The sequence below is a fragment of the Lepisma saccharinum genome, chromosome 14, assembly GCF_977018435.1.
Source record: "Lepisma saccharinum chromosome 14, izLepSacc3.1, whole genome shotgun sequence".
NCBI classification, from domain to species: domain Eukaryota; kingdom Metazoa; phylum Arthropoda; class Insecta; order Zygentoma; family Lepismatidae; genus Lepisma; species Lepisma saccharinum.
Genome location: NC_139242.1, coordinates 70,920,498 through 70,940,370, shown reverse-complemented (window position 1 = coordinate 70,940,370; position 19,873 = coordinate 70,920,498). Strand labels below are relative to the sequence as shown.

The following is a 19,873-nucleotide window of genomic DNA, read 5'->3' as shown; positions in this document are numbered from 1 at the left end:
TAGATAAACACGGTAGGATCGTAATCATAAATCACAATGACGTCACAAAATAGTTATGATTTTCCTCTACCACGCCTTCTTTCTTTTGGATCGATCAAGAATTCCAAGATTGCCTCAGAGTGCTTTTCTGCTTCCTTGTAGAAAAAAATAATCGGTTTTCAGGCATTAAAGTAAAACATAACTGACGTAGGATATATATATATATATATATATATATCTGTAATCATAGAAACACAAAGAAAATATGTTTTGTGTGTAAAACTAGAATCATACCGCATACAAAATTCGAAAGTGGTCTCCCCGACGGCCTAGTGGTAACGACGTCCATTGTAACAAAGGGGTGCAGGGTTTGATACCGGCTGGAAGCACATACGGCTTCAGATTTCACTTTTAAACAGTGGGTACAGACCCGATTAGCCTATCTGTGCATAAAATTCGACTTCAAAGTCAAGGAATTCGAAAGTGTTCGATTTTATTGGTGGGCAAATCGGGAAGGCGAACAAGAGAAAGTTTGCCTGAAATCGCATCATCAACGCTTCATCTACGTTTATAGTTTGACAGGAAGAATAATAGTTCGGTCTCTAAAGTCTCATGAACTACAGAGCATTCTCTGACATTCGCTACGAGACTCGGCGGCAAGCTGCCCGGCATCAGCGCTTGTCTTTCCCGGTGAACGGGTCAGCGACAGTCGCTAGAGTCGGCTATGAAAATTCGTATCAATCCATAAGATTGTATGTTTATTTTATTAAGTCTCTCTGAACGCTTCATGTTGACCAGGGCATTCACTTGTTTTTCTCAGCTGTCTCAAGCCTCTTAGGCATGTTTACAATGCAATGTGTTGTGCCATGCAAACCTCCTGAGCATTCAGGAACAGGTAACACTTCTGGTTTTAGAGTCAGCGGTTTGCATGGTGGCAATTATGATAATCACACGATTCGGCGATTCGGCATCGAGGAAGAGCTCCATGGCCAGGGAATATAGAGGTGAGACAAGCTGGGAGGTGACTGACTTTGGGGATTGAGTGGAGAGAGAGAAGGTGGTCAGCAAGGCAGTAGGTGAGGAGTAGAACAACGCTCTGGTCGACAAATAGGAGAGAAGCTTACAGAGGACTTCGCTATTGTCATTCAGCTAAAGACTTCAGATAGACAGGTAATTATCCTACACCCAGCCATGATACAGGTTCAACGGTTCACAAAATCCAGCGAGTGACCATTGTCTTTTCAGTAGTTTAATTCCTTTGTGTAATTTGTACCTTTCGCGTGCCAAGCGATAACTCGTCATGTCAATGACGAGTGGTCTCATCAAGAGGATGAATGATGAGTAGTTTACATCACCCCATCAATTAACTGGTTAACCTGCTAGATACTCTTAAGATCCCACGAACTTTAAGGTTCGTTACGAATTACAGTTTTCATATTGTGTACTAACCTTGACTACAGAAGGTGTTGAAAATGATGTCCCTCTGCTGCAACACATTCCTGGCATCTCCCAAGGAAATTGGCATTTACACGTGCAAGTTCGTCTACTGTAATTCTCCCGATTTTTCGTACAATACTCTCTTTTAACTCACGGATGGTGTGCGGATTGTCTTTGTATACTTTATTTCCCCATTTTTCTTTCCACTTTTATTCAGAACTGACCCTGTTACTCTAAACTTTTTTACGAGGTTTAATATAAGCGACGGTCGCGGACCCGTTCACCGGGAAAGATAATCGCTGATGCCGGGCAGCTTGCCGCCGAGTCTCGTAGCGAATGTCATGGAATGCTCTAGAACACGTGGTGGCGGGAAATCATGAGGAAATTGGGGAGCTACAAACGACTAGCGTAACCCGGTCATAGAAAACCCATGACGAAGACTGGAGGTTCGTCGTGCTGACCACACGTTACCCGTAACTGGTTGGATGATCTTCCACTTGTACTGGGAGATAAACCGTTAGTCGGTAGGTAGGCTTTGGTCGTCACGGGCTGTCACGCCACATGTTATTAAATTCGTATATTGCATTTACATAATTACATTTGAGTATAACGTTTAAAAATAATTACACAATACTCACCCCTAAAACTTCACGCACGTCATTTTCACAATGCACAGCGGAAAGCTTTATATATAATTTTTGATTGCTAGCTATGCCTCTGCTTATAAGTTGAAACATGTTTATACGTACAGGTAAAATTTACTTTCGAAAATAGGCGTATGACATTATCTTGTGTTAAAATAATAACTCGAGAATTATATTGATATGAAAATAGTTTTAAAAAGATCATTATCGTTACAAATCAAAGTATGTCGTGTCACTGATAAAAATTTCCCTCTTATTTCCTTTTTATGTAGGCTATATGTATATAAAGTGTGTCAAGTGCCAAAAGATATCAAGCAGAGGTGGGGAAAGGATTCCCCCTCCCTTAAAATACCACTCTGCTGAGAACAATATGATAGAAATCTAATTTTGTTTCTGTGATGTTGCTTCCCTTTGTTCCCCATTAACCAACTGCGTTGTTCTTTATCCTTTCAGGAGGCCTTGAACAACATGAGGAAGATTCTGCAGCACAAGTGGGACTTCGTTCAAATGCAGGCAGATGAGCAGGTGAGAGCTTGAATGGGAGCAATGACTTTCTTGAACATGAAACAATAACCCTATTTACTAGTTGCTATATTAGGCTATAACGAGGATAGGGAATCACTTGTATGTAGCTGAATGTGGCGTTGTGGTATATGCTTGTTATAATTTGTAATTCGAATTTTCATAGTTGCAAACAGTACCTTAATAAAGTGGATATAATTTCTATTGGAGTCATTAGTAACAATTAGCACTGGCATTAATATATTTATAAAATTCAATATATAATTTTGACTTACCTCCATTGCTTTATTGTTCTTCTTATTACAATTGCGATGTGTGTGTGTGTGTGTGGATATATTGTGTGTGTGGATATATTTTGCACAATGATGATAATATAAATTATATTTATCAAGTTTTTCTTAAGTCAAATATGACTATCACTGTAAAATTAAATCTGTATCAACACAATAATTCATTCAGAATTAAGACAATAATGTATGTGATATTATAATGCATTTCTATACTTTATTGAGTTTCTTAACTGATATTTTGCTTCTTCTCAGTCGCTTCATATTGATTCTTTCAATATTAAAAGACGGAAAATTCAAGTTCAAGGATGGATTTAGGGGGTTGGCCCATGAGGCCCACTCTCGACTTTGAGTACTTGATTAACAAAAAAAAACCTCGTCTGTTGAAATATAGTTATTTCGTGCTTTTTCAGACTAACCTGTACTGGGTTGAAGTTGCAAACTTGCCAAATACGTAACTAATCGCAGTATACAAGGGGGTGGTGTTGAGAATAATTTGTGTACGTTACAAGAGCATCATCATTTGATGATAAAGCTTACTAAAGGCACACAAAAGGTGGACTCTTCAATAGTCATACTTTTTTTTAGTAACTTTGTCTAAAGTATATGCCTAGTATTGATGTTCTGCACTGTATAAATTCCGTAAACAGCAAGGTGTATCATTTGCAATGTACGTCTTGAAAAATTGCTCAAATGCCTAATCTTAGTAGCATGTTTTCTTTTTTTTTTAAATAAAGAAAAATACACTCCAAAGGTCTTATCTCAGCTTTGGAGATTAATTAGGGAAGTCGGGAACAACATTTAGGAACACAATCTAAATTTATTTTATTGTTGCAAATTTGCAGTTTAATTTGGGTTTAACAAGCACTTACAGGAAAGAAATTTACTACCTTCGCCCTCACTCTTCTGGATCCGCTACCGTTCAAGTGCAAAGGGAGATAGCGTCATCATCTTGAAGTCTGTCGCAGATAACGTCAGAGATAGGGAAAAGAAATGAAGAGTTAACGTTGCAGGAAGATGCAAATACAATATTCGGTTACACTTAACTTCATTTCAATAGTTTAAACCAGCGGAACTTAACGCTTCATTTACAGTTTGAAATATCTTGTTGTTAGGAACACCCATGATTGAGAGAGTAATCCACACGAAGATTCTCATGAATGCTCTAGAAGGAATTCTAACCAGATGTAATTTTCCATAGCAGTTTTTCGAAATGAGAGGAAATTTCGTTGATGGCATCAGCCAAAGGTCGAACCAAACCCTAAGAAGCAACCAGTTGTTTCACAAGTACCGTGATTTCTTTTGTCATTTATGTTGAATTAAAACTTGCATTTGAATAACTACAGTGACTTTAGATTCTTAGGTTATGAACTTTCTTACTGTTAGAATTTACCGATTTATTTGCAATATTCCAGCGTTCAAATTTATCAGATGCCTTTTGATTTAGAAAAAAACATGCATTCTGGTGTGGCTAGAATAGAATGGCGTCGGTAACAGTTTGGAATTTTAAACACAGACGCACGCTCATACATTTTTGTGTACGTATTGCCTTTATTTAACCGCAACTAAACCCATAATTACGTATAAAAGTTCTTTTGAAAAGTGCCACAAAATTGGAAGAAAACCAGATATTTGACGTGATAAAAATATTTAGAATTATAACTGTCTGACATATCTTCACCTAATAATTCTCTGAACATCCATGTAATGGCTCATATTTGAAAATAAAATCCTTAGGAAAATATTTGGACCTAAGAGGGATGAGGAGACTACATTATTTAGAACTGCACAATTTGTATTTCTGTCCAGATATCAAGAAGACTTGGGTGGGCACGAATGGGAGAGGAAAGAAGAGTTTTCAGGATTCTTGTTGGGAAACCTGATGATAAGAGACCTGTAGGAAGACGAAGATGGAAGGATAACGTTGAGATATAATGGAAATCGGTAAGGATGGAAAAGATTGGATTGATCTTGGCCAGGATAGGGACAGATGGAAGGCTTGTGTTGCTGCAGCCATAAACCTTCGGGTTTAAGAAGGCTAGTGAGTTAGTTAGTTAATAATTCTCTGAATCTCGGTGACAATGGCTCTTTATTAGCATGGGCATTATCCGTTGTCTAGTGCTCTCGGAACGTAGTGTTAGACTAAGCACCAGACAATGAATAATGTCCAGCTAGCATTTCATGTTATATCTTCACTTAAACGTCATAACTGAAATTGTATATGTATGTAACGGTGATGTTATACCCTGGCGTGCACATACTTATGAGCCCGTTCCGAAAGTCGCACGAGTTTAACGCGTTAAACAAGTTATGGCAACTGGCTGTCCCATAAGTGCTTACGTGCGTTTCGTGAGTTTCATTATGCTGTCCCAGAAGTCGCATTCCGTGCGTTTCGTGCAAGAACGAGATTCACCAAACGCACGGGCCAGGAGGCTGGTTCGTTCGGTGAGAATCGTCTGCTCCTTGCAGACAAAGCGCGTGCTGGTGGATTCAAATTGCACTAGTTCGGAAAATGTATTATTTTTTTAACAGAGACGGATATGAAGCAACATGCACAAGATGAATATGCCTTGACCGTTCTTAGAATGTGATTAAAAGGAGTAACAGTGTCCCCAGTAGAGGTTATTTTTGCCATAAGGACATTCCTTCCGCTGACGCCATGCTGAAACTTTCTCTAAACAAAACGCTGCGCCTGCGCTTTCGCCTAGAGTGTCCCATAACTCTGTAAAATAACTGCCTTCACCAGATTCACGAACCCAGTTATTTTCGTTGAATGCGTTCGTTTCGTTAAGACTTTCGGAACGCACCCTATATAAATCCGAGTCTGTGTAAAATAATACAAAAAATTCATACAAAATTATGGAAATATATCAGCAAGATACCGAAGTGTCAAGGGAGAAAATGTGTTGAAGTAACCTTTCCTGGCTTGTAACAGTGGTGCGCTAATGATTGGAACGTTTCGCAGAATAAACAAAAGAACGCTGTCACACAAAGTTTCATTTTGCTCGCAAGTCAAGATTATTTTCGGTCAACGATCGCAGCAGCGCTATGCAACATCAATTAGATACACGCCCTCAACGTGGCCCGCAAGCTCCCGTTGCCAAGGCGACGCATCTACAGCAACGGTCGACGGCAGGCTTAAAACAAACAAGCGCAGATAGAAATGACAAGGGTCCCCAAGCAATAAGAAAACCGTTTATTCTACACCCACGTTGCCTGTTGCGTTTACGTTGGTAAACGTTCGTTATTCTCGGTCAGCAAAGCTCGTGATAAGACCCAGGATTTTTATGTCATATCAAAGTACAAAATATATACATAAATATGTAACAATAACTAATAAAATGTGAACCTAAATATGCATTATCAAAAGGATATGTAGCTAAATATGTAGTATCAAAGAAAATATAATATTAGAGGAGAAGGTCTAAATATGGGCGAAGGTTTAAATATGGGTTTTGGAGTTATCAGCGCTCCCGGGTGCTGCAGCCTGGCAGAGGCTATGGAAACTAGTTATCTGTCAAGGACAAAGGTTGCGGCGCCAATTTGCAAGCGAATTGGTGGTTAGTTTCGGCCTCGGACGCTGTTATAGAATTGCGACCTCCGAAAACTTTTTGCATGTATGTTTTAACTCAGCTTTTTCTGAATTCTCATCTGCTTTGTATAGGTTATGATATTAGCGCTACATAAAACAAACGTGGGCTTTTACGAGGGTGGTTCAATAATTATTGTCCCTGACATATAAGCAGTATTATTTTTCCACAAAGTCCCCCTTCACAGTAATGCACTTCTTCCACCTATGCTGTAAAGCCACTATGCCAGCTTCAAAGAATGTCTGTGCCTGAGCCGTGAGCCATTCTTCCGCAGCGTCCATAACAGCAGCATTTGAGGGAAAATGCGTCCCCTTGAGGTGCTCCTTCAACTTCGGGAACAAATGAAAGTCACTAGGGGCGAGGTCGGGTGAGTAGGGAGGGTGTTCCAACACATGGAAACCAGCAGCATGGATTGCGGCACCAGTAACATGGCTTCTGTGTGCTGGAGCATTATCGTGGTGAAACAGCACTTTTCGCCGAAACATACCAATCCGTTTCTCCTTGATTGCTTCGCGTAACTTAGGAATTAGGGCTGCATAATAGTCCCCAGTAACAGTGTGTCCCACCAGGTAGCCAATAAGGAGCACACCCTTCGCATCCCAAAAAATTGTGGCCATAACCTTGCGTGCTGATGCTTGCACATTGAATTTGCGGGGGGAGGTGAATTGCTGTGCCGCCACTCCATACTCTGTCGTTTGGACTCGGGATCATAGTGGTGGAGCCATGTCTCATCCACTTTCACAAATCTATCACAAAACTGCTTGAGGTCTGCCCCCATCAGCTCCAAACCAGCCCTTGAACATTGAACTCTGTCTCTCTGTTGTTCACGGGATAACATTTTGGGGACCCATCGCACTGACACCTTTCTGAATCCCAACTGTTCATGCACAATGGTTTCCACTGAGCCTACAGAGATGTGCATGATGTCTGCTAACTGTTGCACCGTGATTCTTCTGTCAGCCATAATCATGTCATGCACAGCATCAATGTTTTCTGGGGTGGATGCTGTTGTTGGAGGACCAGCACCAGGGGCCTGTTGACAGCTTTCCCTCCCGCAACGGAAATCGCGGCACCAGTTTTTTACCACCTGGTAGGTAGGAGCCCCATCACCCAACACACTGACCATGTCTTCATGAATCTCCTTTGGGCTTAGCCCCTTTTTCTGGAGGTACTTGATGACAGCTCGTTGTTCGGTTTTCTCCATTTTTCAAACTAAGTGCCACCTCTCACACTTAAAACGAGAAAAACAAATTTACTATAGCACCTACGGTTCTGAAATTTTGCATATAGGCATCTAAGACATTAGGCTACAATATCCCCATCATTCATTGCAATTCATATACTTTAAGTATGTCGGGGACAATAATTATTGAATCACCCTCGTATAATGCCATGATTTGTTTGCGAAATATGTGCCACAGAGAGCGAAAATCATTTGAAGAAGAAAAATAGCGTGATGGTCTAAATATGGGCTATGACATGAGGTCTAATGCTGAGATCACATTTTCAACAAATATTTTCTTAATTTCGATTTTTCCCATTCCGCGTGATTTTCAAAACAACAGATTATTCATAAATATCAATTTTATAATGTTTTAGCGATAAATGACTGTTTTTTTTTTAAATTTTAATTGCTTTTTGTGATATTGCCACTAGTAGCCCATATTTAGACCACAATTTTGAAATACATCATTTTACCATTTTTTGGAAATTGCTTTAAAAAAAAGGGTGAGACCTTCTATACTTTAGCATGCTATTACATTTAAGTATATATTTCATAGATATGCATTTTAAAGGCAGGTGCTTGATATATTAATTTTTTTCCTCCGAAAATGACAAAATAAAAAGGGGGCCATATTTAGACCTTTTCTCGAGCATCCAAGCAATTTCGAGAATTCTGCTAGATATTTATTTCATTTGAACATGTTCAACTTAATTTTAAGGACATAAGTTCAAATTAAAATTTGTATCAAATTTATAACCTCAAAAAAGCAAAGTAACGTGAATATGATTAAGAAACCAATTTTGTCAAGTATTAATTACTTTTCACATTGCAAATTATTGTAAAATATGTAAATGTAGAGGCAGATTCAAGAAGAATTAATGCATACAGGACTTCCTTATGTTTTGTTACAGAGTGAACCACTAGGTACTTTTCCATGTTTTCAGCTGTCATACACTGAAAAGGGGGTGGGGGGACTCTTTCCATAAATTACAGTTCCAGTTTTTTTGTTTTTTTTTCTTCAGCCTCTGTCGACTTCGCAGTCAATTTTAGGTGACCGTAAGCACTATCTTATCGATTAGAAAATATGACGTCACGTGAGTTACAAATTTTCTTCATCGTCTTTCAGAGATCAAAAATATAGGAAAGAGGATCGAGATAGGTAATTTTTTATGTAACGTAAATTATCAAAAATGTTAATTATGTAATATCCTGTCAAATACGTAAAAATATGTAACATGAAACTTATGCAAAATCATGTCAGTTACATAATTCGTTTATATTTTTCTGTTCAAGGTATGTACAGGGTGGCAATTAATGAACTATATGAAATAAAACCGTCATAATTTCTGAACGGTTCGCGTGATGTCCAAACTGCGTGGCTGACCACAGGGCATGATGGGAATTCGTATGCGCATGCGCACGCAACGTGTTGATGTCGGCCATTTGCAAGTGAAAATGTCACGGTACAGCGTGCAGGAGCGTATATCACTTGTGAAGGCCTACTATGCGAGCAATAACAGTCCGATTGCGGCGCAAAGGAAGTTTGCGACCGAGTACAAGTTAAAGACAACCGGTCCAAGTGTGCTAACAATCAAGAATTTGATTCGCAAGTTTGAGAGAACAGGTAGTGTTTGTGATGTGGTTCATATAAGACGGAGCTCGACCCCATCGGACCATGAGAGTGTTTGACGTCCTGGATGAGTATTTTGGGGACCGCATTCTGGCTCTGGGGTACCCGGAGGCCACTGGAAGGGGACTCGCTTGGCCGCCACATTCCCCGGATCTGAACACATGTGACTCATTTTTGTGGGGCTATGTTAAGGACAAGGTGTACAGAAATAATCCCAAAACCATTGCCGAGCTGAAAACTGCCATTCAGGAGGTCATCGACAGCATCGATGTTTCGACACTTCAGCAGGTCATGCAGAATTTTGCTGTTCGTCTGCGCCACATCATCGCCAGAGATGGCAGACATATCGAACATGTCATAACCTAAATCCGAATGTCTGTAGTGCCGTTTACATGTGCAATACAGTTTGTGTACTACGTGGTTTGTCACTAATTTTCGTTTTATTTCATATAGTTCATTAATTGTCACCCTGTATCTAGAAAGGAATAGAATATGTAAATTGCATACAAATCCGGCCTCTACTTATGAGTCACACTGGGATTTGTATGAACTAAGAATAAAGAAAGTATGGAAAATAAAATGCATTGATGCTTAAAATCTCCCACCATTATGCCGACCCTAATACATAAATACCCGGCCAATAATAGATATTTCTAATATTTAACTTGTGTTTTCTCACACTGAGCGAGGTATATAAAACTGGGGAGAAAGAGAATAGTAAAAAATGTTGAAAGTATGAGGATCTATTTATGTTGACACTAAGGAATGTTGCACACAATTCTTCATAGAAGGGAGAATAAGATGTATGGGATTTTCCTAGGAGCGTTTGCTGGAGTGTTTTTCCATATTAAATTTGTTCTACACAGCTGTAATCGTGGGCGTGACCGGGAATTTTTTAGTTCATTTTAAAAACATTTTAAGTCGGTAATAACAGAAATATGCAAGTTTAGGTCTGACAGTAGTACTCTGAAACATACTTCTGTACTGAAAGCCTGCGAATCTATCCACAGAAACAAAATAAGCATTGAGTAAAATCGAGGCTGTACGTCGTTATTCTCCCTCAGAGCCATCCATGCGTGTATTCTACAACTTGCGGAACATTGCCCGTGTGGAGCTGGACGTTCGTAGTTGCGACCAACTTTTAACTGGAACCAGGGGAGCTGGAATGAATTAGAAGTTGTTTTTGTGTTTTTTCAAGCGAGTTGACATATCGATAGAAACCCCGATGGCTGAATGTACAGGCTAGTCGAGAGCAATTTCGCGAAACATGAGGGGGGGGAAATGCCCCCTGGATAGGTGTAGAATGCATTTGGATCACCACCGTCGACCGACTTCATATGCCCTGGGGGCGAATTCATTCTGACGAACGGACAGGATAACAGCTTTACACGCCTGTCGAGAGTGGAAAAGTTGGAAACTCATATTGTTGATTCGCACTTTTCAATGATTTCTCATATTAAGTTCGAACCCTTGTAATACTCCGAATTAACTTAGGAAATTAACACCTGTTTGCTGCCAGACGTTTTAATGTAGTATTGAATCCACCTTCAATTATTTTGATTGATTCATTCATTGAGTGATTGATTGAATTTGAATTTTTTGGTGCGTCAGCAGTTAGGCTATTTTGCACCAGTCACATCATACGGGGTCCAGCCCATAACTAATATAACATAACTATAATGTCGAAGGACTAAAATATTCTTACCTGGTTTAAAAACTGAGGCTGTAAATGGGCACTCAACACACATAAGGACAAAACACATACACAGCCCTATACTGGCTGTAGATCTCGACGCCAAAGTCTGTAAAATGCAGTCCAGGACATGGCCGTAGCCAGGATTTTTTTTTTGGGGGGGGGTTCACTCATAATTGTTCCCATGGTCGTTGCTAGAAATTTGAATAATAGAAATAATAAAAATAATTATTATTATGTAATAATAATTAAAATTTCATGATAATGAACCAATTTATTCCAAAATTACTATTATTATTAATACTGGGTGTCCCAGATATCTTTCTCTAATTACAAACTTTATTCATATCCGCTATATGCAAGGTAGAGATGTGAAAGTGATGCCAAAATGTTAGAAAATTAACCAAGTTTTTTTTTTTTTTTTTTTTTTTTTTTTTTTTTTTTTTTTTTTTTTTTTTTTTTTTTTTTTTTTGCAGGTTTGAGTAACGTGGCCGTTGTGAAGCAGTGTCAGTGCCCAGAAAACCGGAAATGTTCACAAATCAGGAAAAAGCTCAGCATGTCCTCTGGTATCACGAGACCCGGTCACCAATAACAGTGCAGAGGAACTTTCAAATGTACAGAATTCTTTCGTCTAGAATATCTGCCATCAATAAGTTGGTATTTAAAAAATGGAATTTATCTTCATTCCCAAATCCTATCAAGTCCAAGAAACATTGCATGGAAAGATGCCACCCGATGTGAAGAGCATTAATTCCAGATTGATTGGCACTGACACTGCTACACTACAGCCACATTACTGAAACCTGCAACAAATAAACTTGGTAAGTTTTCCAACATTTTGGCACCACTTTCACATCTCTACATTGCATATAGCGGATATAAATAAAGTTTGTAATCAGGGAAAGACTTCTGGGACACCCGGTATTATTATTACTAATTTGTATTATTATTGCTGTTATTATATCCTTGAGGAAACGTTTCTACTCGATCCATCAGACGAGTGTATGTACACAACTGCTTTTCTTCATTTATTTTTCTTACGTTTCATACCGTGTGTACCTGGTAGCGTCATCGCCTTGTAATCAAGGTGTCCCGGGTTCTAATCCTGGTAGAGGCACATAGTGGTTCGGATCCTACTTTAAACTGTAGGTCCAGTCCCGATTAGTCTTACTGTGCATAAAGTGGCCTAAAACATCAACTCAATCAATAAATCAATACCGTGTGTACTGAAATGCACCGTTATTATATATTATTAAATTTTAGATACCTTCAAGAAAAAGCTGTAAAAGTTAGAGGGAAATTTTAGTCATAAAGTTAATGTTGTTTGACCTATCACTTACAAATTAAGTTTTGAAATTTTGGAAACTGTGGAACCAGTTGCTCTTTGAATTAAAGAGTAGAATATTAAAAACAGAAAACATAACCACGTGCCTGTACCGTGGCCTAAATTTTTTCTATCTAACAAAGTTTTTATTTGATTATTCTGTTCGACTTTGGTCAAATTCAATCCCACTTCTCGACGCTCATAATTGTTCCAATACTTACCAAACAGCATTACATACAACTATGCACTGCACAAGTATGTGCTTTACAGGACCGCATACAGGTTAAATGTATGTCCTAGAACAAAGAATTCAAAGGTTCAGTCTGACCCAGGAACAACACTGGAAAGAGGACAGCGGTAGTGAGAATGGAGGGTTCGAGGGTGGGCTGTGATTCCGAGAGTTAAACCTCTTTCGCTCAAATTTCAGGAATTCCAAAAGTTTGAAAATCCTTGCTCGATCTTCCTAGCATTGTCTCCGTGTTGTATTTTTGTGAAGTTTCGAATAATTTTTTGAAAATGAGTTACAAATTTTGGTTTCTGACCTTCCATTAATCCAACATGTCAGAAGTTTCGGGGGGTTGAACCCTAAAACACACACCCCCTCTAAATACGGCCATGGTTCAGAGTGTGCTACGTGGAAGTGAGGATGATATTTGGGTATATTATGTGGAAGGGTCTCCCCTTACACACCAGTTATTTGACGTGCTAAGTAATTTCGTAAGAACCCTGCTTTTTTTTCTATTTGTGAGCGCCTACAACTAACGCCACTTGAAAATTTCTGAACGGAAAATAGTGTCAATGGGACAACTTTTACATATTTCATATTGTGATCGTATGTGACCTAGGGCCCGGGACTTTGTCCTATAAAACTGTAAAATATGTATGTAATTATGTCATATAAATTAGAAAATATGTCATGAAAAATTACAAATATGTCAGAAAAATGCAGAAATATTCCCAGTAAAGCCAAAAATATGCACAACAGTACTCTCGAATTTCTCCCATACCCGATAGAGTAAAGTAGGGGCTGTAATGTACCTAATGTTATTTTTACTTTTGACTGACTTTTGTGAAAAGCGAAAAAGGAAAAGAAATGAGAACGAAACTTCTTTACTTCCTGTGCAACAATGAGAGAGAACATTTTGACCCAATAATGTTTGCATGGCTATCAAATGTCGGCGGGATAAAAAAAGTGGGGTATTATATTGTTCTGTACTAAGAAAAGACGGCACCTTTCTTCCTCCGTAATTTCCATATCGTGCCATCGACAATATGAACTTTCCCGTTGTGCTAAAGCTACGAAGAAAAAAAATATGAAATAAGCGATTATGTGCGAGAGAATTACGAAATTATACACAAATATGTCTTATTACAAAGAAATTGAAGAAATATGTTGTAAAAACGCGAAATTTGTGAAATATGTCAAAACATGCATTGTCAAGTTTGTCTATTTCGGCTGATTTTCATCACATATGTAAAGATCTCACCCCAATAATAGATCCGAAGCCAATTGAAAAATATGTTATAACATAAAGTCCCGGGCTGAGGGAGGAAAAGTGGGAAATGTAAAGCTGCAAGTCCAATAAATTATAATGGCCGTATTTAAGGGGAGGTTTATGGTTCAACAGCCCGCAAACGTTTTTGGCACGTTGTATTAATGCAAGTTCAGAAACTATAATCGGCAACTGTGCCTCCTCGATGGCGTAGTGGTAACGTCTCCTTGTAATCAAGGGGTCCCAGATTCGATACCAAATGGAAGCATATAGTTGTTCGGATCTCATTTGAAACTGTAGGTCTAGTTCCGATTAGAACCTATCTGTGCATAAAGCGGACTTAACCAAAACTCAGAACTCTTCCTTGCGTCAATCGAGTGAAAATTTTGAAACCTTTGAAATCATTGAAACTTGTACGGAATAATTTTTATTCATGGAATCACAGCTCACCCGGTACCCCTACACTTCTCCACTTACAATTCTGGCCGTACTACTCTTTCCATTGTTGTTCCTGGTTCAGTCTGAAAATTCCCTTGTGATTGGCCCAAAATTCCATTCTCTGTGTTGTGGGATAAGATGTTTTCACTTATGTGTCATAAAATTCATGAGTGATTATATAATACTGTAAAGAAACCCTTCTTTCCGAAAGTTTTTTTTCTCTCTCTCAAGGACTATGACGATCAGATAACAGAAGTCGATGAAAGACCATGCTTTGAACTTTTTTCGTAATATGATTAATTATACTTCAACAGCTACAAAGTTTAATTTCATACCAGCATCCATGAGTAAGTGGTTAGGGTAATGTATTATGAATTCAGCGATCCCAAGTTTGAACCCTAATCAGGCATGGATGCATCATGGTGTCTGTGTTTGTCCTATCACCATTTCACCAAATAATCATTCATCTTTTTCATCATGGTTAACTCGGGAGGTAAAAAAGCAATGCAAAATAACATATAGAAGTATATTATTTTCATGCATGTTTCGTTTCTGCAATGTTAAAGGTACTTGACATGCAGAAAAGTAGTGCAAAATGCTTTGTGTTCTAAATTAACTTTATTGTTAATGTCATAGAAGATACTGTCTTATGCTTGTGCTGCAAAATATATTTTTATTCACTATTCAGTATTTTTCAGATTTTTAAACTACATTTTACTGCTTCACGGTTCTTTTATGCATTTTATTCTGATCTGTTTCCCCCAAAATTACAGTGTCTGTCTCTTCTCGGTTTGCAAACATCCATCTCGTTCTTGTCTCGCTTCTTGACATATGCAGTATATAGCACGACACCACACAACTGCATACCAAAGCCTCAAACAAGAGTCTCGAACACAACGTCTTGGGTCTTGTTTCGATACAAAGTCGTCTCGAGACGAGACCGAGGTGAGAGACTTGTCTGCCCTCCGTCCCATTCTTACACAAAATTGCATACATCAGAATATTAGTCTTTACTTTCGTTCAATTAGAGAGACTGTGACTGCAACAGAATTACATTTTGGACGAAGTAACTGTCAACTACTTTTCAAAAATAACCTTCCGAAGATATATTTCCAAGAAAATAGATAAAATTTGCTTACTGGCAGATTTAAAAGAAAACACAACGCAAATTCGTACGAGCTTGGGAACTCTCAATTGAAACAGTAAACATTGAAACGAGGTGGCTTCCTCCTGGCATCCCGTTGACACACCAACGATCTCTTGTTCTATCGCGTTTTCGTTCCCCTTTCAAATTCCACTTCCCCGCATTTATTAAGTCACACGCAGCTTCCCGGCATGCTTTGAGAATGCGATGCAAGCGCCAAATAATTGCGTTAACCGTCAACAAGGCTTGCACAGGCGAAGCAAATTTCCCTCTCTGTAACAAGCGGAATTAGAACATGGTCAGCGATCCTCTCGATGTTCGTAACGAACTGTTAATTTGTGCTGATTAGGGTAAATACGTCTATTTCCTCTGACACTAGCTTCCCTGTTGTCAACGTAGTGCCTTTCGATTTACGTTCAAATGGATCCATGTGTTGTCGAATGGATCGTGACAATTTCAGTCAGTTGCGCATGCGCTAGCTGGACGAGTGCAGTGGCAGATAGGGGTGGTAGCTTCAAGTGGAACGCAGACGGAAGCAGGGTCTGAGAATATCGTGTTCCACTTGGAGTGTGTTTATTGTCGTTACGCAAAAAAAGAAAGCGATAATAAACGTAAATATTAATTGAAACCCACAGCGAGTGTCACCTATGTTTTTTTTTTTTTACCTTATCCCATTTCACTTACGGATCTGAATATATTGATTGATTGATTGATTTGGTTTATTTTACTTTGCTTTTCTGTCACTTTTGGCTAATCGCGACGGTGAGGATGAGTGATGATATGATGAAATTGATGAAGGGAAGCTCACGAAGAACACCCATAACCAGGCTGGGATCTAAAAAGTGTTTTCTAAAAAATACTAAAAACACAAAAACTGTTTGCTTATGATATGCGAGTATATCCCGTTGTTGTAAGCAACGTTTTTTATTATTTTTTTAGAAAACACTTTTTAGTTTACCGGAGTGAGTAATTCGCACGTGTGCAAATATGAACAGGCTGGGATTTAATTCCGGAACCCCTGATGCTGTAGCTAACAACTCCGCAGCGGTGGTCAGCAGAATCTGAACATCCGGTGCCGGATCTACGAGCCTTGCCCCCCCCGCAAAACATTACCAAAGCCCCCCCCCCCCCTTACCTACACCCACACGCACCCACCTCAAAATTTTTCAATGGGAAGGGGGTTGGTTATGTGATATGTTGTATATAGTACACTGTTTTCTCACACCTGGAAAATGATAGGTACATTTGTTACAATCACGCAGTCGTAAATTTTACTGATTAAAGATTGGTTGAAGGAACCTTTACCCCGGCATTTCTCGTGAAATTCTTGCCTGATTTGATTCTAGTCTGACTGCCACGTGAGAAGTCTGAGGTGGGTGATCTAAGTTCTGAATTTTTCCCGCTTTGTCCCCGCATAAAGAGGCTCTAGGGCCCACCCTGCCTCAAATCAAAAGGCGGCCGCAGCGTGGTGCTGATCACATCACCTCCAAGATGGCCGACATCGAAAATATGTGGGCCCTACCCCCTCCCTTCATTAAATGTGCCTTTATGGCGGCACGGTGCTATATGCATAGGGAACTTTAACTTTACCTGTACATATTGCATTAGTTTCTGTACCCCTGAGGCTGAGCAACTATGTTTATTTTTTACATACGCGAACCCTCTACTATGTCAATGGCTGAGGGCCCCTAAAAGCTTACTTGTCACTGCCCCCCCCCCCCCGCACTGCGGGGTTTTGCGGCTTGTAGATTCGGCACTGCTGAACATGTGTGTGTGTGTGTTTTGTAGGATGCAGTAGCTTCGACTTCAAATATTATTGGAAGGCAACATTGGCATCATATCTGCACCTCTTCAGAAATTTGGGTTTGGGGAGGACTACTTTGCAACCTAAAGTCGGCAACAATGATTGTGTGTGTCCTCCTCGGCATTAATCGATCAACTTGGATCCCTCATCTCCTCACCAAAGATTGATTCCAACTCCTATTGATCATTTTCAGTGGCGTGCTTAGTATTTTCTTGAGGGAAATATGACCCTAAATGGGAAGGGTATGTCTTCGTTTTGTTTAGACTAGTCTTATATTCTATCTATTTTTCCTGCTTTTGATGTTCATTTCTCTATCTCTCTCTTAAGGAAAGTTGAGTCAAAAGTGAATGTTACGACCTGCCCCCTCCCCCAGCAATACCTCCTTTATATTTCTGGGATGTTACCATATATTAGTTACATTGCATTATATCATGTACACATAAGTGTAATATATCTCTCTTAGGTCTTCTGTACTGAATTTCAGACACACTTGTTTTGATGTAACATTTTGAAACCAAATTTTTAGTTAATTGTTACTTGCGTAACTTTTGGTACTTTCTGTTACAGGTCCGGTTGGCCAAGGAGCGGAAGAAGGGGGACAAGATAGTCACAGACAGTCAGGAGAGAGCCTACTGGCGGGTGTATCGCCCTCCCCCAGGTTATCTCAACTGTCTTGAAACTGCACCCATTCCTAGTCGAACCCAAAGCCCTAGAGCTAAAAAGAAGACTGTAGAAGATTTGCAAAGAGAAGTAAGTATCGTGTGAATCCCTGCAGGCTGTGGAACTAAAGGATGGAAACTTATCATGCTTCGGTGACGTAGAAATGTTTTTAACAACTAATTAATTCTGAAGCATTTCTTGGCAATGATGGTGACGAAACAATGCAGACAAACGTTTACAGCATTTACATGTTGAGGAAGTATTCTTAATAAATGCTTGTTGCTTACATCACTCTTTTCGTACAACAAGCACCCAAAATATAATATTTTATGTGCTTGCAGTCTTTAAATTTGAAAAAAGACTGAAATCCATATTTTTCATAATTAGATATTGTTGTGTAGAAATCTCAGCAAAAGAGGATCGAAGAGGACTCAAACCATGGTGTGTCTGATGAAACCAAGATTGTCTTAGTAGTTCATTCGACCTTTGGGACAGAGTTGTCAGCACAGCATGCTACGATACCAAGGGTCCCAGGTTTGAATTCTGGTTAAGACCTAGGTGATTGTATTTTCCTGAATGAAATAGTAGAGAAATTAAGTGATATTGATATGAGAGAATGACACAGGAAACTGCCGCTTAGGGACTTTCCTTTAAGAAATATTAGCAATGGCACAGTATGCTAGAGAACCAGGTTCGAGTCCTTGTCGAGCCTGAATTTTTCACTGAAACTTCTACAGAGTACATCACATGTGTGTGCCAGATACATAAGGTTTGATATTGTTCGTTGTACAACTTAATAGAAGTGAATTCAAATTGTGTCATTTTTTCAGATGTTTTGATGTGAGAATGCTCTGTGTGTGTGTGTTTGTGTGTTTGTGTGTATGAGAGTGAGAGAGTGAGTATACAGTGGAAATACCAGCTTTCTGGCATGGGTGAGACAGATCTTCAAATTTAAAATATATTTTGATATTCACATTGTTGGACATGATACAAACAAGGAAAGGTCATCATATTAATAATTATCTACACAGTGCCATCTTATTTTTATCATGTTTCGACAGTGTCGGCCAGCCTATTTACTTTACGCTGCCACAATTTTGAGATATAGATAATCTAAAATTGAAGAAACAGAGTGATTTTTTACTGTCATAAAAGGATATCTAGAATACGAAATTCAAAATTTCAGCAGGTGATTCATAATAGAACATAATAGAACTCATGACTACTCCAGCGACAATTAATCAACAATGTTAAGTACTTTTTGTGAATAGCATGTTCATCCTAATGGTTCTTTACAATGATGCTTTTGCTCTGTATTCACAGGCAGAGTTTCTGCAGAACTGCCTGGTGAGAACACGGCTCAAGGTGTCTCAGGAAGTGGACAATTTGATCCAGAACTGTGAGACCTACGTGGAGTACGACCCATTCATCACACCAGTTCAGCCATCTAATCCGTGGATTGGAGATGATGTAAATTACTGGCTCCTCAACAGCCCACTGTAAGCCTAATAAATCTCTGCCATTCCGATGCAAGTTCTGTAAAATAAATTCCAAACCAGAGAACTTTTCAGACCATGAGTTATGTTGTCTAAAAGCAATATCCAATTTAAACTCTAAGGACCTCTTATCCCATCTCCACATAGTTTCTGAAGTTAGGCTTAATGCGTAGTCTATCAATAAGGCTAATGCGATTCCTGCTTCAGAGTCTTCACTCACTTGAAATTAAGTGCAGCTGGTTAAGGTATCATGCAAGTTGAGGTATTGCGTAAATTACATTACTGCATTAAAGTAGCCAGAATTGTGAACAGCTCAGCATTTTTGCATAAACAACGTGATTTATGCATGAAGGGGTAACAGTAATCGATGATATTTTATCACAATGAAGGACAAGAAAAAATACTTGCACATCATAGAAAGAAAGTAATGAAAAACATTGGAAAGTAATCGGTAATGCATTAACTCTGATATATACTTAAAAGTATTATGCAGGGTATACTACATGG

At 39.1% G+C, this 19,873-nt stretch overlaps 1 protein-coding gene across 5 annotated transcripts in view; it reads left to right on the top strand.

Moving 5' to 3' along the window:
• The window catches only part of LOC145999010 (regulator of G-protein signaling 9), a 304,822-nt gene that overhangs the window by 227,647 nt on the left and 57,302 nt on the right, over positions 1-19,873 (top strand). For all 5 annotated transcript variants that reach the window (XM_083135882.1, XM_083135883.1, XM_083135888.1 and 2 more), the window contains exons 7-9: positions 2,514-2,585; positions 17,778-17,960; positions 19,194-19,369. In XM_083135882.1, coding sequence (XP_082992008.1) covers positions 2,514-2,585; positions 17,778-17,960; positions 19,194-19,369 — 431 coding nt within the window. The remainder of the gene's footprint in view (positions 1-2,513; positions 2,586-17,777; positions 17,961-19,193; positions 19,370-19,873) is intronic.